The sequence below is a fragment of the Polistes dominula genome, unplaced genomic scaffold (assembly GCF_049000335.1).
Source record: "Polistes dominula isolate Pdom_NZ unplaced genomic scaffold, Pdom_raw_medaka contig_49, whole genome shotgun sequence".
In the NCBI taxonomy this organism is placed as follows: domain Eukaryota; kingdom Metazoa; phylum Arthropoda; class Insecta; order Hymenoptera; family Vespidae; genus Polistes; species Polistes dominula.
The window spans coordinates 3,915,952-3,939,443 of record NW_028300914.1 but is presented as its reverse complement, the minus strand read 5'-3'; the positions used below and the strand labels follow the sequence as shown (position 1 = coordinate 3,939,443).

At 27.7% G+C, this 23,492-nt stretch overlaps 5 protein-coding genes across 8 annotated transcripts in view; 2 read left to right on the top strand and 3 right to left on the bottom strand.

Moving 5' to 3' along the window:
- Positions 1–721: 721 nt before the first annotated feature.
- Positions 722–5,031, top strand: LOC107068975 (uncharacterized). Its single transcript, XM_089169861.1, has 12 exons — positions 722–1,009; positions 1,084–1,490; positions 1,580–1,679; positions 1,927–2,028; positions 2,115–2,273; positions 2,381–2,430; positions 3,517–3,799; positions 3,891–4,297; positions 4,396–4,495; positions 4,572–4,673; positions 4,746–4,904; positions 4,978–5,031. Exons 1-12 carry the CDS (start codon positions 722–724, stop codon positions 5,029–5,031), a joined length of 2,211 nt encoding a protein of 736 aa, XP_089025987.1.
- Positions 5,032–6,489: 1,458 nt separating this feature from the next.
- Positions 6,490–9,436, top strand: Eaf6 (chromatin modification-related protein EAF6/MEAF6). Its single transcript, XM_015326027.2, has 4 exons — positions 6,490–6,700; positions 7,049–7,252; positions 7,347–7,383; positions 8,080–9,436. The coding sequence occupies exons 1-4, from the start codon at positions 6,629–6,631 to the stop codon at positions 8,412–8,414; spliced, it is 648 nt and encodes a 215-aa protein (XP_015181513.1). The 5' UTR covers positions 6,490–6,628; the 3' UTR covers positions 8,415–9,436.
- LOC107069066 (uncharacterized) lies at positions 7,667–13,657 on the bottom strand. Of its 4 annotated transcripts, none has more exons than XM_015326023.2 (5): positions 11,268–13,657; positions 10,654–10,963; positions 9,778–10,071; positions 9,495–9,697; positions 7,667–7,911 (listed from the first exon to the last, which is right to left on the bottom strand). In XM_015326023.2, exons 1-3 carry the CDS (start codon positions 11,366–11,368, stop codon positions 9,787–9,789), a joined length of 696 nt encoding a protein of 231 aa, XP_015181509.1. In that variant the 5' UTR covers positions 11,369–13,657; the 3' UTR covers positions 7,667–7,911; positions 9,495–9,697; positions 9,778–9,786. The 4 variants fall into 4 exon arrangements, with proteins under 4 accessions (XP_015181509.1, XP_089026075.1, XP_089026074.1 ...); XM_089169949.1 differs by having other exon boundaries at positions 9,495–10,071; positions 11,268–11,320; positions 12,217–13,657; XM_089169948.1 differs by having other exon boundaries at positions 9,495–10,071.
- A 148-nt stretch (positions 13,658–13,805) lies between these two features.
- Positions 13,806–15,520, bottom strand: bonsai (28S ribosomal protein S15, mitochondrial). Its single transcript, XM_015325847.2, has 4 exons — positions 15,108–15,520; positions 14,769–14,902; positions 14,270–14,465; positions 13,806–14,177 (listed from the first exon to the last, which is right to left on the bottom strand). Exons 1-4 carry the CDS (start codon positions 15,341–15,343, stop codon positions 13,916–13,918), a joined length of 828 nt encoding a protein of 275 aa, XP_015181333.1. The 5' UTR covers positions 15,344–15,520; the 3' UTR covers positions 13,806–13,915.
- A 222-nt stretch (positions 15,521–15,742) lies between these two features.
- Positions 15,743–23,492, bottom strand: part of LOC107069037 (midasin) — a 111,917-nt gene continuing 104,167 nt past the window's right edge. Inside the window, exons 21-24 of the mRNA XM_015325960.2 lie at positions 19,077–23,446; positions 16,505–18,991; positions 16,177–16,417; positions 15,743–16,064 (exon numbers count right to left, since the gene is read on the bottom strand). Of these exons, the coding sequence (XP_015181446.2) occupies positions 15,882–16,064; positions 16,177–16,417; positions 16,505–18,991; positions 19,077–23,446 (7,281 nt within the window). The 3' untranslated portion in view covers positions 15,743–15,881. The remainder of the gene's footprint in view (positions 16,065–16,176; positions 16,418–16,504; positions 18,992–19,076; positions 23,447–23,492) is intronic.

Genomic DNA, 23,492 nt, shown 5'->3' with positions numbered 1-23,492 from the left:
TATGAATTTGTTTTATTCATTTATTATAATACTTTTATCAATATTAAAACTTTTTTCTTAAAATTATTTCTAATTGCAAGACAAACTACAAGTTCGATTCTTAAATTAAATTTCCACAAATTTATTTTTTATTTACGTTATTGTAAGCCTTGACTCAAACTGCAAATATTGTTCCAGTCGTGGAATTATTTTCTTTCCAAAAATAATCTAACAATTATTTCAACAGCTCGTTCATAGTTATACTTTGAACTTACCATTACTTAAATAACGCGAGAAAAAGAAATGTATCGACTATCGAAGTGAAACAATGTACGATATAATTACGAAGAATGATACAACCTTATTTACTTATTCATGTAAAAGTAGTTCAACAAAGGAAGCTACGGAAAAAACAGCTTAACTTCTTTCCCCATAATAATTTAAGATAATAACAGATGTGTGTAAGAAACGAAACACATAGCGTGTAAAGAACTTCTGACTGATTTATTCCCTTCAACATATGGCGATAGTATAAATTACATTTTACAGAGAGCACTTCAAATGAAGATTTACGTAAGAATATCGAACGAAATATTAACGAGAATTTCGTTGAATAATTTGTTGATACAAAATCGAAGAAAAAAATTCTTTCTTCGTTTCTATCTTTAAATAAAAACAACGTGTAACAATTTACCCATAACGTTCAATTCAATCGCATTAAATAGAAGGTAATTTTATTGTCATGAAACTTACACCAGAAGCAGCAGTAAAATTTACAAAAAGAAGCGTAGCTTTGTTAGTTTCTTGGCCACCGCCAATGAACGCATCTAAAATAAAATTGTTTTTTATCGATTTATATTTTTTTATCTCATTTTTTCTCGCACAAACATTTTTATTAATGTTGTTGTACGGTATATACGTTAATCGAAATAATTTAGAGATCATAATACAAACAATGTGTATAATAATCGCTGTTATACAAATGAGTGTAAAAATGGTAGCATGTAGAGTGCAACGTTCGAATTTTCAGGTTTAATAAAATAATCTATAATTATTTATTTATTTTAGTTTGAATATGAACAATTTACTATTAAATTTTTTTAGTCGATAGTCGTGGAAATGGAAAATGTTTTTAAACAAGCAAAACCTTACGAAAAAATGATACTTACGAAATATGTTGAAAGATGTGCTAAACTTCATATATTTCTTACCTTTGGGTTTTATTTAGCTGCTACAAATATTGTTTTGGGGCCAATATTTTTACCACAACCATTACCATCTTTTGCTGTTTATCCGTTCAACGTGGAAACACATCCAATATATGAAATTGTTTATTTTATGCAAGCAGTTACTTGTATACAAGCATCTACAGGTGCTACGATTGATTGTCAAGTCGCTGTTTTACTTTGGTTCGCTGGTGCAAGATTTGAAATGTTACAAATTGATATTGCAAATATTTTGGACGAGTATGATCTCAAATGGTGTATCTTGAAACATCGACAAATTCTCTGGTAACGTATATCAATAAAATTAATAATAGATTATATTTTTATTTTTACGATAAAGTAAACATTTATCTCTTTTTCTTTTAATTTTTTAGTTATGCAGAAAACGTGGTTAAAACTGTACGTTTTGTGATTTTTGCTACCGTATGTATTACAACCATATTAATAGTGTCCAGTGGACTTTTATTCCTTTTTGTTAGTATCATTTTATGATGCTATAATAATTGACAATTTAAATCATTAAACTCGATTATTAATAGCTGCAAGATAAGTTATCTTAAATCGTATTTATTTATATGTTATAATTATTTCATTACTGTTTTAAATATTCGTAATAAAATTTGTAGAAAAATTCATACTCTTTTATATAATGAATTTTTTGGACTATAAACATTGTAATCTTTTCTTTTAACTTTTGATGAATTATTTGCTTTGATAATAGACAGATTCAAGGACGATCAAATTTCAATTCCTCATTTTGAATATTGTCGCTATTATTCAATTATTTCTTAACTCGTATCCGGCTGAAAATTTAATTGAAACGGTATAGTTTTCTCACATTTTTAAAAATAATAATAAATATTAATAATCTATACAGGTGATTATTTGATTAAAAATTTGTTATAATAGAGTTCTGAGATTGGATCGGCAGCTTATAATCTAAATTGGGTTGAAAAACAACGAACGATGTCGAAAAACATACTTTTTCTCATGCAAAGATCCCAAAAACCAGTTATAGTTACAATTAGTGGATTTATACCGATATTATCTTTATCTTATTACATGTCGGTAAGATTTTCGTTACTTTAAAAATTATTAGTATGTTCTAAAATAACACCTGTATTTGTTTTTTTTTTCAAATACATCAATTTATTTTATTATTTGAATTATTTCAGTTCCTGTCTTCTGCATTTTCATTTTTAACAACATTGAGAGCTGTAGTTAAGTAAAACATTTAATCTAATTTTTTATATTTCTGTAAATGTCATTGTATTTATTGATAAAACTATTATTAAAAATTTAATTTTAATAAAAATGTTCACGTATAATATTATAACATTCATTTATTTTTAATAACTCCGTCTATAAAGATAGATACGATTAATATCTAAAAATTATATTTGAAGATTGTTTGTAACAAACTCAATTCGATATTTAAATTCCTGAAACATACACAAACATATACACACACGCGTGAGAAGTTATTCTGTAGAAAATGAAAACCTTTCAACTAATGTCAGTTTTCGTTGAAAGAAAAGAAAGAGCTCGCTTATCGTATAAACGGGCATCTAGAATTTATTCCTTCATAACACCTAGAAAGAAAATCTAACATAAGAAACAAGAAAAGGTGGAATAATAGAATTATCGAGTATGCGAAGGAATAAGCGATAATTATGAACCATAAGAAAAGCCACACACACTATAAGCTTCTTAATTTATTCATCCTTCGAGAAAAAGAGGGTAAGGGAAAGAATAAAGCAAATAATACGTTTGTCTATATGCACATGATGGAATACGTAAAAACAAATGCAATATTCGTAACGATGAAATACTTTTCTAATACATCTTCTAGACTATAGATTTGAAATTACAGGAAAAATGAAGACAATGAATCAAAAATGAATCTAAATTTGTCTATTTAAATGATAAATCCTAAAATGAATTAATCATGGGACACTATTATTCGAGAAATGGAATAAATCAACTTAAAATTTGATGAAAGCACGGATGCTTCATTAATACACACACACACATATACACAAATGATGACTGTAGACGCATTATAAAGTAATTGATAATAATTGGTACAACGTGGAAGCAACATTGTGCACATAATTCATCTAATGAGTTATTTATATGCTACTGTAATCTCACATACATGCACAGTTGTATACATCATTTTTGAAATGTACTTGCAAGAAGTTTGATTTCTAAACTGTCATAATCGAATATCGAATTAATTCTCGGAAATACTTTTAACTCAAATGTCAATAATTTTAATTAAGATTTAATTTAAAAAAATGGTATTGAGCGTTTCACTGAATACTGCATTGAAGTTTACTAAATTAAGTGTTATCATAATGGGCTGTTGGCCACCACCTTTAAATGCAACAAAAAAACAATTATTATTACGTGACCTTTATTGGTGGTCAACGATTGTGATAGCTTTACTTGGCATTTTATCATTAATTAGTGGAATTTACGAGCATCGTCATAATGCTTTAATTATGACACAAACTACGTGCGTTTTGGCAGGTGTTATTCAAATGTGTTTAAAAATGATCCTAATGAGAATACAACGTTGGAAATTTCAAGTAAATTAACAATTATATCCTGGTATTTTTTTCTTTTTTTTTATATATATCTATCGTTTGATATTTTGATTTTCTATTTCTTTTCACGCAGTCAATAATACAGGAAATGGAAAATTTTGTGGAACAAGCCAACTCGTTTGAAAAAGTCATTTTACAAAATTACGTGAACAAGTGTTGGATATTTCATTTAACAATGACCATTGGCTTTTATGTGATTTGTATAGGTCTTGTTCTAGGACCAGTTATTTTATCACAACCATTGCCAACTTTCGCGAAGTATCCTTTCAAAGTGGATTCACATCCGATGTACGAGATAGTTTACTTTCAGCAAGCATTTATTGGAACACTATCAGCTGTCGGTGGTACCATTGATTGTCAAAATGCGGTTTTATTGTGGTTTGCTTCAGCGAGATTTGAAATCTTGTCTATCGAATTAACAAAACTTATTGATCTTGATAATATAAATTATTACATAAATGAACATTTAAAATTACTCAGGTAATTAATATTCCGATTATTTTAATTTAACTTATTGTCTTAATAAAAAACAATTAAGATTAATAATTAAATATTATTTATCCTTTATATTTTTTTAGATATTCACAGGATGTTGTGTTAAGTGTGCGTTACATTATTTTGATCACCAATTGTATTACATCTTTGATAATGATATTCGGTGCATTGCAAATTCTTTTTGTTAGTTGTCAAAAATTTATTTCTATTTTATTATTTGATAAAATTAATTTTTAATCAATATTTTTTTCAATAACAGGCAAAATCAACAACCATAAGAATTCAATTCGTCATTTTCGTAATTGGTGCATCAATACAACTGTTCATATCCTCACGTCCAGCTGAACATTTATCAGAAATGGTAAACAAAATTTAATCATTATAAAATGATTTCATTATAAAGTTAATAATCATTTATATCTTTCATAAAAAGAGTTTAGCTGTTGGTCTATCGATTTATAATTCTAATTGGATTGGAAAATCTTCAAAGTTATTAAAAAATATGTGCATATTGGTCCAAAGATCCCAAAAACCTATAATCATCAAAGTCAATGGATTTTTACCTACGTTATCCCTTAAATACTACTCTTCGGTAAAATAATATTTAATAAATAAAATGATAATTATTACAAATAAAAAAAATTCTAACAAACATCATTTTACAGTTTCTGTCATCGTCGTTCTCATACTTTACAACGTTACGTGCTATAGTCACTTAAAAAATAAATCAATCAATCAAATGTTACTAGTAAACTAATAGAGAAAATAAATAGTACTAAATTAATAATAATAAATTAGTAATTATAAAATTAGTAATAATAGAGTACTAAATTAATAGAGAAAAGTTTATTATAAAATAATTAATATAAATAAAATATGGAATTGAAATATTTAATCTTAAAGAAATATAATTTATATATTTTTATTATATACATATACATTACATACATGTATATGTATATAATAAACACATACATTATATATATATATATATATATATATATATATATATATATATATATATATATATATTATATGTCCATTCAAAAGGTATAAACTTAAATTAATTTTATATATAGCGTGTATAAAGTTATCTTTTGTGCGTACCACATAAAATAATTATATACTAGAATATATAATTATACACCATGTATTATTCTAAAGCCAAAGAGGAAAATGTAGTAACTAACGTAACTGTAGCAAAAGAACAAGAAGGAAACATATATCCCTTTTCAGGATATCTCAATATGGTACCCTGAGTTTATGAAGATGGATATGCATTGTTATTATTCCTAACGCACATACGCATACATATATGTATAGTATAGTTACCTTTCCATTTATCACCGTTTCCTGTAATCGAACTTACTCTTCCGAGGAGGAAATAAAGTGCTACAGTATTATACATACACCTCTAATACTTTGATAAAACAGTCGAGGATTTTGTTATAATAATTCTAGGAAATGAAAATAACTAATTCGTTTTTCTTAATCCAGTAGTATTAGTCAATCATAAATGAGACAAAAGAACTAATTTTCTAATTTTTATAATTTGTAATACGAATAAATGTAAGTATTCATCGATTTAGATATAGTTAAATAATTCATGTAAATGTGATTGAGTAATATATTTTTTTTTAATTATAGATTTTCTATGTAACAATTTACCTGTAGTGAGATCTGGATAAGTATTATTTGCGATTTATCAAAATTTTATTGTAAATTATATGACGCAAGTACTGCTGCATATTTCGGTATATTTTTTAAGACATATTTTCTAATTTCTAATGTTTCATTTTTATTTTTTAACCCTTTGCACTCCGCACGATTCTTTAACGTTAAGTTATTTATATTAGCTAATACATTTACATTTATTTCAATAATATTTAATACCCACCCAGTATAGTTAAGTGATATTTAAACAATAGTACATTTGTTAATTTAATATTATTATTATATCAATCAATGTAATGTTATACAAATTTCTTATAATTAATTTTTTAAATAATTATTATTAATCTAATGTGTGTCAAAAATTATTTTCAAAGATTTCAAAGGTTTAAAGAAATTCGCGCCAACTCGTTCAAAGATCTATGATTGGTTGACATTATTTTAATTCTCAGAAATATTAAAATAAATAAACCACATTTTTGTTACTGCGCCTGTACGTATGCAACAGTAGTTTAAATTTTACTCGCACTTGTGGATACGGAAAACGTTCTATGTCCTAGAAAGTTATTTCTCTTTGATACAATTTTATCATTAAAAAATTATATATTTATATTATAATTATAAACATTTAAAAGTGAATCAATAATGTCGACGAAAACCACAGTGGATTTAAGAGCCGAATTAGCGGAACTTGTAAAGCGTAAAGCTGAAATTGCTGTAAGTAAAATATTGTTATTGTACTTTAATATAAAACAAAAGAAAACATTTATCAGTAAATTTATTGATCTGTTTAATAAATCAAAAGTAAAAATAAATTATTTTATGTTTATTTATAAAAAATAGTTTTAAATAAAACGAATTTTTATGCCTTAGACATGCATTGACTTTTGAGGTTATGTTGTTAGGTTAAAGTTCTTATTTTACACAGTATTATTGATTTAATTTTATCATTTTGTTGAAAATCTATTTAATTAAATAACTTTACTTGTATTGTTTAATTTGTTTGTAGATATATTATAATAATTATTTATTTAAATGAATTGAAATGTTGTTGTATTTACATAGGATACATTAGCAAATTTAGAACGTCAAATCTATGCATTTGAGGGAAGTTACTTGGAAGATACACAACTATATGGAAATATAATAAGAGGATGGGACAGATATTTAGCCAGCAATAAAAATACTAATAGCAAAGCTGATAAGCGTAACAGAAAATTCAAGGAAGCTGAAAGATTATTTTCTAAATCATCCATCACATCGATGGCGGTGAATAACTGTTCTTATTTACATGATTGTATCTAATTAATTAAAATGACATAATAAACATATTTGATCGGCTTATCTTAATTACTTGTTGCAGGCTGTTAATGGTCTTGTGGAGAACACACAAGAAAAAAGTAAGGACCTGAATGGATATTAATTATCTATTTATTTAAAAAATGAATATCTCAATGCCTTAGTTGTATTTTTTTTCTTATTTTCCTTTCTCTAGAACTTATTGCAGTTTTAATTAATTTCTTTCGCATAAGTAGCAATATTTATCTAAGTTTTCATTTATTGATTTTATTTATACTGTGCCATTATGCTTTATATATATATATTTTTTTTTAATATTACAATAGTAATTTTATAGTATGTAACATTTAAGTATTTGACTGAAATCATTGTTATCGAATATAATTTTATTTAAAGTTATAATTACTGTGTATACATTATGCATGAACGTTAAAATCTTAAAATGGAATTCTCTTCAAAGGACCGTCAATTAATTTTCTGGAAATCTTTTCATATGTGACTTCGCTATGATATAAAAAGTTATTTCTGTAATACGTCCAAGTGGTAGTTCTGTTAAAATCCTTGTTTTTAGTATCATAGAAATAATTTAGCTTGATCCTAGTGTGTGCATCTATTCGTCACTTCCATCGCTACAAATTAATGTATGATAAAAACTATTTAGTCGGTGTGTTTTTGTAATACGCTTGTAAGACAATGATTGCACGTATAATGAGCTTTCTTTTTCCATTCTACGCTTCTCTAAATTTGTTTAATTTTAATCATATTGTGTACCGTTAACCTCAGCCCGATCATTCCAGTTGAACGATACAGTGAATCGGAGTCTCAAATTGGAAACAGTGGCAGTGAGGATAATTGCAACTTCAACAATTCTAATACAATCTCTAGCAATAACAAGGAAACAAGTGGGAAGAATCATACTTCTGTACAAGCCGGATATACTCAAAATAATGGCACTGTTAGCAACCCTGATTCTGCTTCCACCACTTTCTCCAATGGACCTATGTCCAATGGCAACATAGAACATGTTCCTACACCAATCAAGGATTGCCATAGTAACAGCAAAGACTCCAATAAAACCAAATCTACTAATAGTGCTAAGAAAAATAGTAACAAAAGATCAAGAAACAGATAGAATTAATAATGATCATTAAATTACATGCTTCTCTTTGTGTTCACAAGTGACATTATTATTTATGGACAAATTTCTATTTCATCAAAGTAATTTAATGCAAACATCAAAGTGTATTAAGGTATCAAAGTATCGACATTAGAAAAAGGAATACGAGTCGTTGTTTACAAAAAATGAAAGAAAAATAGGTTTCAAAAAAAATGATTAAATTTGAAAAGCAATGTGCTCCGAATTAACTTTTTTAACCATTCGTACCTTTGATGTAAAAAAAAATTAAATTTAGCGCGCACAATGCGTTTTTAATAAATTAATTACGTAATTATAATATATAATTAAAAACAAAAAGAGAGAGAGAGAGAGAAAGCTATCAGCGTTCTTATAATTGCAATCATCGTCATTGTTAAATACTTATAAAATATCTATATTAATTGTATGGAAATGTTTTTCTATACAATAATAAGCTAAATGCAGTAATAAAATGGACAGAATCTTATACGTGAGTAAATTAATTATTAAAGGATATAATAAATTTGTTTTAAATGTAATTCGTAATGTACCTGTCCGAATGTAGTAAAAAAAATATTTTACATGTACTGTTATATTTCGGTGAGATATATCTCAATTCGTCCAGCTGTTTTAACAAATATGATGTGTGTGTGTGTGTACGCGCGCGCGCGCGCGCGTGTGTGTGTATGTATGAATGTCTTATTTTATTATTTTGTTCTTTTTATATTAAATATTCTTATTTCTGACACTTGCTTTATACAAGTGTCCAAGGTATTGCCGGTCAAACGGTTTCAAAGTATTCTATGCACAAAAATATGATAAAAAAGTTATACAACATAGATTGTATAACTTATTTTCGTGCATAGAATATATTGACATCGTTTAATCAAAAAAATCTCAAATATCTTGTATATTCAAATTCTTGATTCTTCTGTATAGTAGATTTTCTGTCTATACAGAATTATCGTTTATAGATAGATAATAAAAAATATTGAATAATAAATTAACTCCAAACAATACATGATTGGTTTTGTATAAATATAATAATATAGTATGTATTATATATACATTATGTACCTTAGATAAAATAGCTAAAGCACAGTCTAAGTTAGACTTCAGCGTTGTTAAGTACAAATTTGAAAAGTTCTTATATATGTTGAAGTCTCACATTCCTTAATTCATTATTTCTTATTATTTTTTATTATTTTTTTTTTTTTTTATTAGTATTATTAATTACTTGCAAGGAACTATTATTACATTCCGTCGATTTTTTTATGTTCCTATAAAAAAAATTAATAAGAATACAAATAACAATGAATATATTATATCATAAAAGTATAGAAGAAAAAAAATTGATTACCACGAAGGATCAATGTCGCAATTTTTGAATATCTCCATTCAAAATGGATGCCGGTACAAATGCTTTCACATTCTCTGAAGATTTGTTTTTCTTCGGAGGTTCACTTCTCGTGACTACGGCGTTAAAACCATTGTGATCATCGGCCGTGTAGGAAACTGTTCGAATGGTACCATCAGCTTCAACTACCGAGTATTCTCCCTTCACAGTATCTCCGTCTCTTTCTTCCCACGCAGATTTAGAATCGCCAGTATAGCCATCGATAACTCCGTAATTAAACGAATACTTTGGATAAGACTAAAGAAATAAAAAACAAATATATATTTATATATAATGTTAAATACTAAATCTGTCTTATCGTTAGAGTAAAATAGTAATTTTTAGTATATTTTTTAAAATTTAATTTATTCATTCAAAAATCGCTATTTATTCAGTTAATATTTTTATACGTTTTTTTGTATCAGTGTTTCTAAATAAACAATTTAGTATTTATAATAAAATATTTTGTGTACTGATGCAATTTTGCATTTATTAGAAATACTGAACCAAATTTGGTATACAGGATGGGTGATACAAACCGAGTAGAGGATGATACTACATAAAAAACTAACAAATCGAAAATATAGAATAAAATTAATTTAAAAAGTGTGCACTCGATTGAATTTGCAATCCTGAAAACTAAATTTTCTAATTTATTTTTCTCAAAATTTCAAAATTTCATACGAACAAATTTTATCTTACATTATCAACTTATGTTAATTTGTAATGTAGAATCTTTTTCTTTTCGGTACTATCAAAATTTACAAAGCACTCTGAATATTATTTTTTTATTACAATTTATATTTTACTCATTAATATTAATAATTATATTTTGTTTACCATATAATCGACATCCTTCTCAGCAGATTTTCGATCGGTTGCAACCACAGCGGACGCTGATTTGACGATGGGTGGTGCGACGTATACCAATGAAGATGTCCTTGGTAATGGTTTGTAGGATATCGGTGAAGATACCTTCACATATGTAGGTGAATGAGCACGACTAGAAGCATGGGAACCTCTTTTCACCGTCATTCCAGATTTAAAAGCACACGCGATAGCAGTTGGAATAGCGGCGTCGAGAGGTAAGCCACCAACCGATGAACATGGATAGAAATTTCGTTTACTTTCGAAATTTTCCGGAGTATACCTTTCCAAAAATAAAAAAAAAGATAAAGAAAAATACACCAATCTTAAATTTATGTAAAATTAACTGTACATTTTTATTGAGTTAACCAAAAATGTTACAATTTTTTATTTAATGCGTTCAAATTTATGTTAGCGATGAATGTCCTAGATGTTAAAAGATATTGACAATGCAATTATTTTTTGTTAATTGATGAAACGAATGAAGTATTAAACTATTATAGATTTTTATTATCATCAAATTGAAGAATGTAATTTATTCGAAAACATTCTTAATGATTTAAACATAGAAAATTTCTAATTCTTACTCTGGGAAAACGTCGGCACGATTAAACTGCAATAGGCAACATAAAAGGAGTATCTGAAAGTAAATAAAATAAAAAGAAAAGAAGAAATGTAATTTCGTCATCTTAGGAAGACATTCCAAAGAATGAAAGAGAAAGAAATGAAGAGTTAGAGAAAGAACTGTTCCTTATGGGAATCACGCGATCTTTTATGAGAGTTGCGTATGCGTGCACCAGATATATATCATTTGTAATAGTGTTCGTAAAATCCTCGTTGCATAATAGAAATGGAAACGATGAGTTTGTACCTTATAAAGGAGTGCCTCTCGTCTATTCGTTTGCTTTAGAAATACACAAATGTGTGTGTTCGTTTGAAATTAATTGCCAACCCACACGTCAATTTATCCTAACTTGTTCTCTCTTGAAACATAATTTAAAAGATACTTCTATCCTGACCTCTCTCAACACATATACACACACATACACTCACATATACGGAAGACACGACTTAGAAATCTAAGATAATGATCATTGTTAATCCTAAACTCATTTCTCTCCTAACTTTTTATTTTATATATAATAAACATATATAATTAATTAAAATTATTTATTTTTATTTTTTTTTTTAATAAAATTTAGAAACAATCATTAATTTTAATTCAATAATTTATTTAAAAATATTTAAAAATTATAATTAAATTTTACAGAGACACTCCGAAGATTATTTTCGTAAAAAAATCAATTTTTAAGTCCAAATTTTTATAACAAATAATTCCGTAATACTTATACTTATACACACACATACACACACATACATTTTCACAGAGCCAAAGCATCGCGTTCGCACGGTGATTTCGAAACGGCGAGTAGTTGCACGCGGGTAAAGATTAAAAGACTAATCCTTCTTTTAAAACGAATTAAAATATAAAATCAAATTCAAACAACCCTTATCAATCCTTTCGAAATGTTTTACCTCTAGCAACATCATCGTCGAACTTTTCTTGATAAAATTCTCTTTTTGTTTTCAAATCTTAAAAAAAATAAAAAAAGAGGAAAACCCTCGCGTAAAACAAAAACCCAAGAAACTAAGAAAGAAAATAAATGAAGTAAAAGATTGTTTGATATTTATTTTTTTTTTGTAAAGATTCTTGTTTGGTGTTCTACGAGAAATATTTAAAATCGGCAATTGAACGAAGTCTTAGCGTGCTCAGACGGTTGCAGCATCCAACAGTGCGATTCTCTTCCTTTATATATACCGCGAACGTTCACTCACATTTTTCTTGTCCTCTCTTCCTCTCAGTGAGCTCGTCCTAAGACGACCACTTTAACTCGGTGCAATCTAAAAGATCCATTGCGCACGACACGCGCATGGGAACGAGACGTTTGCTCAAATACGATTCTATTTAACTGCTAATTTTATTCAACACTTACATAGTCGATCTCATTTCTCCTAATGAAGCTCAAACACTTTCCTAAAGAAAATGATTAAATTTACATCATAGTTTCGACAATTATTACTTTCTTTTCGTTACTCTCATTTTCTTCACCTTTTACTCTCTCACCTCGATATTCTTCAAGGATATTCATTTTTAATTGAAGATGGGATCAATCTTGTTCGATCATTGTTGCAACCATGATTGATCTTATCGTGATCCTATAAATGATCATTTTTTCGAGGACTCGTTAAATATTCAATTTTATTTCTCTTTTTATGAAAAATATAGTATACAATATATATATAGTAGTTATAATCTAACTTTATCTATCGCGATTTTTAAATTGGAATATATTTGAGAAAAAAAAATATTCTATTTTAAAGTTCGACTATATTTTTCTCGTATAGTTTTTTTTTAATTATAATATACATATACGTTTTTTTGTAATATGTTAAATCAATTATGTTTGATCATCCGGATGAATTAATTTTCAATGTTTTTTTTTTATTATGTTTATAGATGCAGTATAAGAATATTTATATATAAACCGAGCAATACTTTTACGTGATCATATTACGTGAATATTCTGCTTATGTTCCCCTATACTTAAGAGAAATGCATACATAATAAAAGTACAATAGTGAAAGATTCTGGTTGCTAACCACTCCCTACAAATTTCTCCAATTATTTGCGCTCGTCTCGAGGTATTCCTATAACCGATATATGCTTTCTAACGAAACTATCCAAATCCGAATTAAAGTTGACAAACCGGATATAAAGACTCGTTCGATAAAAGAAGTTTCTTCTACCATTTTCGTCATGAATATCCATCAAACAGGACTGGACACTTTTATGCGTGAAAAATAATGTCAATTAATTAAGAAAAAGGAAACAGAAATTGTTTAAATACAATCTACTTTCGATTTTACGTGTTAATATTTTAACTCTTTGTATTATAATTATTTTTCTCTACTATATTCCTTGCCAATTCGGATTTAATTTTTCTAGTTTTGGTATTTCATATCAAAATTAGAATATTTAGAGTTTATTATTGTTTATATTCTTTTTTAAATATAGTACTGAAAAAGAAAGCTCATATGAATATTTTAAATAAAACTATTTTAAATGGATTTACACAAATAACTTTTTATTTTAGGGTAAATGTAATTTTGTTATTAATGCTAACATAGTTTGCATAATTTATAATTATAAAGTCGTCGAGAACAACAGGTTTTATTAACTCGTTTGTTCGTTAAGTACCTCGTTCAGTTGACCCCTTGCTCTTTCGATATCATCTTCCGTCACAGTTGGTTCCAAGCCTAATTCTAATTCCTCTTTTCTAATGAAAATAAGTTTTTCCACTTTATCTTTAAAAAATGTTTTCTGTTCTTGTTTCAATTGAGCTTTATAAGCATCCAATTTTGCTTGTTTTATTTTATCGCAATGCTTCTGCGTTAATTTTCTTAAAGAATCCTTCCTATAAGCTGGAGTATTATCTCTATTGAACAAAGTTAAGATAAAGAAATATATTAATTGCAATGTATCGTTTTAAAATTAATTAAGATATGAAAGAAAATAAGGTATACATACGTTGGTAAGGCTTTGTAAAAAAGATTTAATCTTTCTAAAATCCATTCATAACGTTTGTAATCCCATTTGCGCATTTTTCTCAAATATTTATTTCTCTTGTCTATTAATTCCCTTAAAAATACTTTCTCTCTTTTATCTCTAATATTATTTACCGCATTTTCTTGTAACTGTAGTATTTCAGCTGTCATTGCAGCAACTTAAAAAAAGATTTATTTGTTTATATATTTAAATACATATGAGAAATCAGTAACGCATAAACCTACCGACCATCAATATAATTGAAACTTCATTAAACACAGTATTAATTCTACAATTATGCGATCTTTACTTTATCCTATTTTAGGTTTATAAACTAAACAAAGTTTGTATGATAAGCTATATTGTTTTATTTTTTTTAAATTAAAATCCTTCAATTTTATTTAGTCAATTTCAGGTTGTTGAGTATCGGTAGGTTCATGACTAAAATTTTGTTTTGGTTCAATCATAAAATAAAACGTACTCATAACTTCTGGAGATCCACGGTCTGATCCATGTCTTTTAACCAATTCTATTATCTTCTCACTTCTTGTTTTTATAGTTTCTTTCCGAGGATAAAATTGTAATGTAACTAATCTTCTTACGATCTCATTGGCACTAATATAAAATTTCTAACTTTTAGATGCAATATTGCAAATATATACAAGATGTTCTTGTTATTCTTATAATAACTTTTTAATAAAACATTTAAAAGTCTATATTTATGCAACATTTCTTCCTTATTTTTATTTATGAAATATGTTGGTAAGAAGCTGGAACATGCTGTATATAATATTATGTACACTTGTAGAATTATACTTACTCTTGTAATTCTTTGGACTTTTCATATCCTGGAACTAATTGTGTTGGTTTTACATCATGAGGTATACCCAGGTCACCACTCTTTTCTGGTTTTGATTTTGGTATTACCGTAGGTCTAACCCATTTGATATTATAATCTGACAAATGTGTACCATATTCTTTTACAAAATATTGATTTGTTATTCTATTAATTGTTGTCTTAGATAAATTCTTACAACAATTAACTAATGAATTCATTTTGTTAATCTTCACTTTTTTTAATTAATAATAATTGCTTTAATTCAGCATCATACACTTGTTACTCCATGTAAACAGAAACTGTTTTTAAGGTTATGTATGATTATAAATGCAGGCAATTTTAGAATTGGAATTTAGAGATTAAATTAACTTTGTTTTTGTTAATTATATTCAATTAAATTTATAATCGTTAAAAATATTGTAATATTTTAATATTTTATTACACGAAATATTTATTTGTATTTGTAGCTCGTGATTGGTCATATTATAAAAGCACGTTTCCGATTGGTTAGACTAATTCTATATTTGAAAGCCACGTAATTTTTTAAATTAGTATTATTTAAAATTATGAAGGATAGATTCTGTAGATTTTAAGTTTAATAAAACAGAATCGTGTCGTTCGGTATAATAATATAATATACATTATATATTTTTTTTATAATAAATATACAATTGAGTATTAATATTAATATACAATTAGTAAATAATTAATATACATAAACATACTTAATAATTAATATATAATTGATTATTAATATTAAGCATCTATCTTCCCAACAACTTCGAACCATTGTCTTAATGCATCGCTTAAAACTTCAGGTAACATATTGATATCTCTCAAAATCATATAAAATGGAAATGGAAAACTATCCATGTAAGAACGAATTCCTAATAATTTACCATCTTCAAATACAGGCATCCTTATATCCAAAATGGAATCCTAGAAATACAAAAATTACCCATTGTTATAAAAACTTTTTCAATAATATCTTTCATAGTATCTGTCAACAATAATAATAAGACATATTTTAATAATTTAAAAAATATATTACCTTATTTATTGGATTATCCACTATTATGAATATAAGGAAAATATCTGTCATTTTTGCTCTTCTAACAGCATAATTTATTTTATCTGTTCCTTCTGAAAATACACCTCTACCATCGGATAATATAACAACCAATTTAGCATTATCAGAAGAGGTAGATTGAGTTTCAAACATATCTACAGTAAAGTCAACTAATTGTCCCACTGATGTCTTTGTTTGCTCAAATCTCATATTTTGAATTAATCTAGAAAAAAATATTGAAAGTAATCAATTAAATTTGAAATTCATATTTCATATTAAGAACATGTAAAATATAAAGCATGTTATTTACCTTGAACCACTTTGTTCTGTGAATGTTTCTCCTAAAGGATGTAAAACGCTTACACGTTCACCGAAACTTATAACGCTAAGTTGTCCTACTTCTAAATACGTTAAAGCTTTGCTTATTAATGATAAAGATTCAAAAGCTAATTCTTTGGAATGATTATCAGCCATACTACTCGAATCATCCAAAGCTAAGACAATTTGATAATCACGTTTAAAAGGTTTTGTTCTTCTAAGCCAAATTTTGTCTTTTCTAAATTGACTAGCAATAAATGGAATAATTTTTCGCATATTAATACGTTTGCCTGTTCTGTAGTCTCCTTTTAATCTTGTTGCTTTTGTAGGTTCTAAAACCAATCTTAATTGTTCAGACAAACCACGAGCTGCTGAATCGGTGACTTCACATAAACGATTCCATACAACTGCTGCTTCTTCAGTCGATGGTACATCAGTCCATTCGCTTAAGATCTTTTCAACATCTGATCTAGCAATTTCTATTACATTATTTATTGCACTATTATTCTCTACATCCATATTAGTATGAAACGTTGTATCATTTCCACGTTCTATTTTATATGTTTGAGCAACATCGCCTTCTACTTCAACATTCGTTTCCATTTGATTCATTTCAGTGGTATTTCCTTTTGCCGATGGATCGTCCTTATTTTGTTCTTTTTTGTCTCGTGCTAATGTTTCTGGATTTTGTTTGGGTACATTATTCTCTTCTTTATTATCTTCATTTTCATCCTGATGAAGATCAATGTCCATATTCTCTTCTTCCTCTTCTTCTTTCTTTTCTTCATCTTTGATATTTGATGCTTGTTGTTTAACTTGATTTTCGGTAGCTGCATCCATTGCATAATCATCGAATTGTTCGCTATTTTTAATATGTTGACACATATCAATATCATCTTTATCTTTGTTTGTTGATCGATCCTGTTGTTCCTGTTCTGAAATTTCTTCCTGTGTATGAATCATTTTCAATTTTTTCATTTCTGGTTCATTTGTGTCTAATAAACTTCTATTTTCGTCAGCTGTGCCTAAAGTTTTTCTTTTACTCATTTTTTGTGATTTACTTTCTTGATGGGATATAGAACTATTGTCATCTAAAGATGAACCTGCGTGACCACTTTCTTGTCTTTCTGATTGCGATTGTCCAACGCCATTATTTTTACTGTCATCTTGACTGCTTTCTGTAGGTGTCTCTTGTTTTTGTTCTGTTTGAGATTCTTGTATAACATTATCTTTAGATCCATCTTTACTAGCATCAATTTGTTCTGCAGCATCAAGTTCCTTGCTTGCATCATCTGCACTTGGTGCAGCCTTTTCTTGTAACTCTTGTTTGTCCTCTGTTTCTTCGTCTTTCTTTTCTTCTTCTTCTTCTTTATTTGTATCTTGCGTTGGATTCGATGTACCTTTAGGATCAGCATCTTCATCTACTTGTTCATCATTATCCTGATTTTCTGGTTCCCCTTGTTCTATATTTTCATCGTTATTAGTGTCCTCATTATCGTCATCATCAGAAGAAACATCCATTTCGTTCGTTTCTTCAGTTGTTTCTTTTGTTTCTTCTGTATCTTCAATTTCTGGTGGTGGTTTAGAATCTTTCATTTCGTCTATGTCAAATGGATTTTCATCACCAGGATTATTGTCTTCTTTTTCATTATCGTCTTCATCCAAATTCATGTCTTCCGGTAAATCCAATGGTTCAGGTTCTGGCTGTGGTTGATTTTTACCATGATAAGGATCGATTTGATCATCGTTATATTCCGGTTCATTTATTTCATTGATTTCTTTCTTCTCTTCCTCATGTCGCTCATCTTCATCGTGTTCTTTTTCATTATTTTGATCATTTTTGTCGGAACCATCCTTTGCAGTGAGTTCTTTATTACCAATCTCTTCGCCTTGTCCTCGTTCATCTTCACCATCTTTAGGCTCGTTATTCTCATTTTCAGATTCCTCCTCCTCATCATCGCCCCAAATTTCTTTATCCAGTTTTTCAGCACCTTCCTCTGTTTCACCCATTTCTTTATCCAAATCTTCATCTTTCTCATCATCTTTCTCTTCCTCTTCCTCTTCATTTTCATCTTTCTCAATATCTTGCAACTTGTTATCAAAGTTTTCAGACATTTCAATTCCGTTATCTTCTTCTTTACAATCTTTATCTTCTGATTTTTCTTCTTCTTCGTCAGGTCGTTTTGCATCTTCTAACTGATCTTCAGTTTCAATCCTATCGGAAACATCTTTTTGTCCTTCTCCTTCACCCAAACCCATTCCACCTGTTTTAACATCATTTCCTGTCTCATCTGTTTCACCCTCTTCTAAATCCAAATCTTTGGGAACACAGAATCCATTTGTTGCTAAATCCAAAAACACATTTAATTGCAAATACAATAATTTACACGTAACTCGGAAAGATGCAACTTGTTCATTTAAATAAAACTGTATCAATAAAAGATATTGTTCCATTAATGGGAGACATTGCAAGAGTAGCCTGTAACAAATAATAATAGTCATATAAATGCAATTCAATTGAACTATTTCATAGAAAAAAAAAAGATATTTTATAAATACTTTACCTCTTATGATCTTGATTTCCACCTATTTTGAACAAAAGATTGTTGAACAATGCAGATATATGAGAAATGTTTAATTCTTCTATATTCTTTTCTAAATCTTCTATTAATTTTTCTGTCAATTTATTCTTTTCGAATTCATCGTCATCGTTTTTATCGTTGACATTATCATCAGCATTGTTTAAAATTGGTGCATTGTTCTCAATCGTATTGGCTTTGTATTTCTTTTGTACGACAAGTAAAATATTTTTGACTAGATTATCTATACACTTTTTAATACATTCTGTATCATTTGAAGATAAATCTACGTTTTTATTAATCGGCAATTTTCTTAATTCGTTGAATGTATCAATGCTATTTTCAATTTGTGTTTGTAAAAATTCTATACTTTCTACAATAGGATGTTTATCATTCTCAGAAATAAAAGCTGAATACAATGCAGTTGTTTCCATTTTTAACGTTGTAATATGTTTGAAAGTATCTTCCAAAACTTGCAAATGATATAAGTCAAAAGTATTATCATTTATCATATTTTCTATTTTCGTAGAAACAAACACTGTGTTAAAAGTTTTTGAAATTGCTCTTATGAATTTTAAATTTTCTTTCAATTTAGTTTTTATATCATCCTGAATATTGTTGGAAGAATCAAATACTGGCAATGTAGTTTTTTCTAAAATTAATATGTTAATTTTGTTTTCCTCTGATAAATTATTTGGACAATATTGCATGTATAACAAAAGTTGTTCAAAACTGAGTTCCAAATTGACCATTAATTCTTTAATTATTTCAATATTGTTTTTGAATTCTTGAGAAATATCGATGTAAACGTTATCGATTTCTGATAAATTTTCAACAAGCGTTCTAAGAGGCTTATAATTAACAAATAATTTACTTAGAATTAATCTTTGTTTATTAGCCATTAACATCATATGACTCGAATAACCACGACAACGTTCTATGTTCTGTATGCCCAGATCGGTTTGTGCTGTTCTTAATATCGCATTAAGTGCATTTAATTTAATAATTGATTTGTAATAATATTTATCGCAACTTGTCCATTGTATAAGCATTTGTTTATCTACCTTTGACAGTTTGAAATATTTGTTTACGACAGAAATATCTAAGGGTGGTATCGTAAAATCAATAATTTTACTAAGATTATTTTTCCAAGTTAATATACCGATACGGTAGGATACACCCATTAAATTCAAAGCTTTGAAATAATCAGTTAAAGTCATTTTCTTCTGTTGCAAAATACTCTTTGCTTGTGATTTTTGTTTATTTTTTGGTAACGATTTATCAATCTCTAAATTCTTCAGATGGATACTCTGTTCTATGTAATCTTGTATAAAATTCTCAACGTCCATTCGAATTGTAGGATATGAACTCGTTAAAATGATTTCTTTGCAGTAACGTTTAGTTTTGTTCAAAAGTTTCTCACCACTCGAAACAAATTCGTTTTTCACGTTCCGAGAGCTAACATTTTTCGATTCGAATTTATATTTTACATCCTGAATGCTGATATCTTTAATTGTAGTCTCAGGTAGGACGAAATCATTCGGATTGATTACGTATTCTTTTTGAGCGTTATCGGTTTTTAAATTATTTTCTAAATCCGCGTTACTGTTTTTAGCTGTTACAGTTAAACACGAAAGAACACTTTGCTTCAAACTATTTTCGTATTCTTTAACAAATTTATGTAATGTTCTGTGTGTTTTGTCAACGGTTTCTTTAATTGACCAATAAGTGATATCATTCCAACGTACAATTTTAACGAAATCTTTCAATTTCTTTTCAATGGGTGCTTTTAGCGATTGAATTTTGATATTAACATCAGTTATAAATTGTTTGTAATAATGATAAATGTTCCACAATATTGCTAAAAGATCTTCTTTCTCTACCGAAGGATTAAAGTAAAGAACGTGACAGTGGAAAGTTAATAATAAAATAAGTCTTGTTTCAAATTCAGCAAGAGATGACTCGTTGATAAATCGTTCTAATAATTCTATTAATTTTTCTTTACTGATAGATTCATTTTCCTTAATGATATTTGCTGTCGTTGTAGATGTAGATTTAAACATATAACTCTCGATCAGTGTATACAGATAAAACCACCATTTTGATGTTTGTGATCTCATATTATTGAAAGTGGTATCGAGACAACTGTTCCAACAAGCTAATTCGAGTTTTCTCCAATCAATGATTTGTCGTTGCAATAACAATATTTCATTCATCAGACTATAATCAGCAGAAGCTTGTTCTTCCCATTTATTTAATTTTGCCAATAGCAATTCTAATCCCGTTAAAAATCGTCCAACGGAAGATGTTACAGGAAAACTATAAATTCTTTCTATTATAATCTTAATCAATTGCAAAACAGGATGTTCAGACCACATTTCTAAGAAATTATTGATTTTCATTAAAATACTATTACACAATGGCAAACATTGTTTCACTTGTTGAATGTTAGAATCTTTATAGAAATCATAAGGTTTTTGATGAGTTTTGATCATATTGTGCATCGTTTCTTGAACACTTTCATCTTCAGTAGTTTGTAATGATTGTGAGACTAACATTTGTAAACTGTTGTACAATTTTGAGGTAAATTTTTCATTCAAATTGTATTTTATACTTTTTAACAACATATCTGCTGTTTCATATCGTTCTAATAAAGGACGAATGTAGTTTGGTTCAACGTTATCATTTTCAGGATAGATCCATTCACATTTGACAAAAGATGTAACGATGATTGAATGAATTTGTTGAGTTTCTTTAATATCGTCTCGTGAAATGATGTTGCTGTAAGATTCTTGTAATTCTTTGGGTGCAACATTTTGTTCCAAAGTAGCATTTGTAGCATTTTCAATATCAATGAAGTCGTTCTCTCGGTAAGTTGGAAACATATTTTGAAGTTCGACAGTAAGATCATTCGTCTCAGTTGATTTATTTTTGTAAAGACTTTCTTTTTCGGCTGCTTTCTTCTCGCTTTCCTCTTGCTGTTGTTTCCATATTATTACTAGTTGTTGTAATAACTCGTTCAACAATTCCCAATTTTTCTTAGATAAATTTCTGTTTAATACAATGTAATTAAATAATTCATATAAACCACATTTAACAATTCGAAATTGTTCTTTCACGGAAACTGAAGTATCTACCAGAGGCAGCAAGCTTTTATTAATCATAAATTTAGTATAATTTGAGGTACACGTAGAAATTAAATGTAATAAATTATTTTGTCCTGTTCCTATAGTTGGATAACGAATCATGTTATAGATCAATGTTTCTAAATTACCTTCATTGGAATCTATTTTAACAGAAGATATTAATTTTTCTGTTTCATTCATTAAAAGAGATACTCCTTGCTTTAAATGTACCAATGCTACAAGTATAGGAAGAACTATGTCAGAATAAACAGAGTAATATTTCGTTTCTATTTGTTCTGCAAAACGTTTAACCGATTGATACCACATTTGTGCTTCTCTTAACGAATCTTCAGCAATTTTGATAAATTTTTTAGATGGTTTTTCATTGATCTTATTTATAACAAATGTTAAACGATTAATATGTTTGTAAACTAATTCATAAGATGTTATCATATTTCTGAAGTTAATAACATCGTTATTCAGCATTGTAAAATCTGCCGAAGCCGGTCGGAATGCTTCTGATAATTTCAACTTGTCTTTTTCTGTTAATATCTTTGTTAAATATTTCATCATTATTGAATATCGAGGAGGAGCATTCTCATAATTAAATTCTCTTTTTACGATAGAAGTCTGCAATGCATTTACATAAACTGTTGCATAAATATCTTGAATTTCTTCTTCCAAATATTTTAGTTTCAAATTAATCTTATGCACAGGATCAATGTAACCCAAATTTCCAAATATTAGAAGTTCCAAATAACCAATTAACATCCAAGTTTTTCCTCTTTCAACAATATCATTATCTGTATTTTCATTTGTAAATTTCTTTTCTATTTCACGTAATTCTTCTATCGGTTTCAAATATTCATTTGTATACACGTTTTCTATTTCTTGTCGTTTATGTTGTCCTTTCTTTTCAATTGCAGAAATAATAAGTTTATCTATATCATTTTCGGCATACATATCGTCAATAGCAGACACATATAAATTTAAATAAAATTTCATTACTGCAAAATCATTTGTGGCAATTTCGTAATTCGTTGATGTTAGCGTTACACCATTATACCATAAAATATGAGTTAAATTTTGTAATTGTTTAGTACGAATGGTATATGTGCCTAACGTGGTTGCAGCAAGAATTTTATCTTCCTTCTGTTGTTGTTCTGTTTTTTGTAATATTAATTTGAATATTAAATTCATCAATACAGCTCCACTCGTGTATTTAGGTGCCTAAAAATATACAAATAATTATTAATAAATCAAAATACAGTATATG

Coding starts and splice junctions, on each gene's coding strand:
- LOC107068975 (XM_089169861.1), top strand. CDS start 722: ATGAAACTTACACCAGAAGCAGCAGTAAAATTTACAAAAAGAAGCGTA. Junction 2,274..2,380: donor CTTTATCTTATTACATGTCG/GTAAGATTTTCG, acceptor GAATTATTTCAG/TTCCTGTCTTCTGCATTTTC. Junction 3,800..3,890: donor TACAACGTTGGAAATTTCAA/GTAAATTAACAA, acceptor CTTTTCACGCAG/TCAATAATACAGGAAATGGA.
- Eaf6 (XM_015326027.2), top strand. CDS start 6,629: ATGTCGACGAAAACCACAGTGGATTTAAGAGCCGAATTAGCGGAACTT. Junction 7,253..7,346: donor CATCCATCACATCGATGGCG/GTGAATAACTGT, acceptor TACTTGTTGCAG/GCTGTTAATGGTCTTGTGGA. Junction 7,384..8,079: donor GGAGAACACACAAGAAAAAA/GTAAGGACCTGA, acceptor CGATCATTCCAG/TTGAACGATACAGTGAATCG.
- LOC107069066 (XM_089169948.1), bottom strand. CDS start 11,368: ATGACGAAATTACATTTCTTCTTTTCTTTTTATTTTATTTACTTTCAG. Junction 10,964..11,267: donor CGTGCCGACGTTTTCCCAGA/GTAAGAATTAGA, acceptor ATTTTTGGAAAG/GTATACTCCGGAAAATTTCG. Junction 10,072..10,653: donor AGAAGGATGTCGATTATATG/GTAAACAAAATA, acceptor TTATTTCTTTAG/TCTTATCCAAAGTATTCGTT.
- bonsai (XM_015325847.2), bottom strand. CDS start 15,343: ATGAATTCATTAGTTAATTGTTGTAAGAATTTATCTAAGACAACAATT. Junction 14,903..15,107: donor AAGTCCAAAGAATTACAAGA/GTAAGTATAATT, acceptor ATTTTATATTAG/TGCCAATGAGATCGTAAGAA. Junction 14,178..14,269: donor TTTTACAAAGCCTTACCAAC/GTATGTATACCT, acceptor TTTGTTCAATAG/AGATAATACTCCAGCTTATA.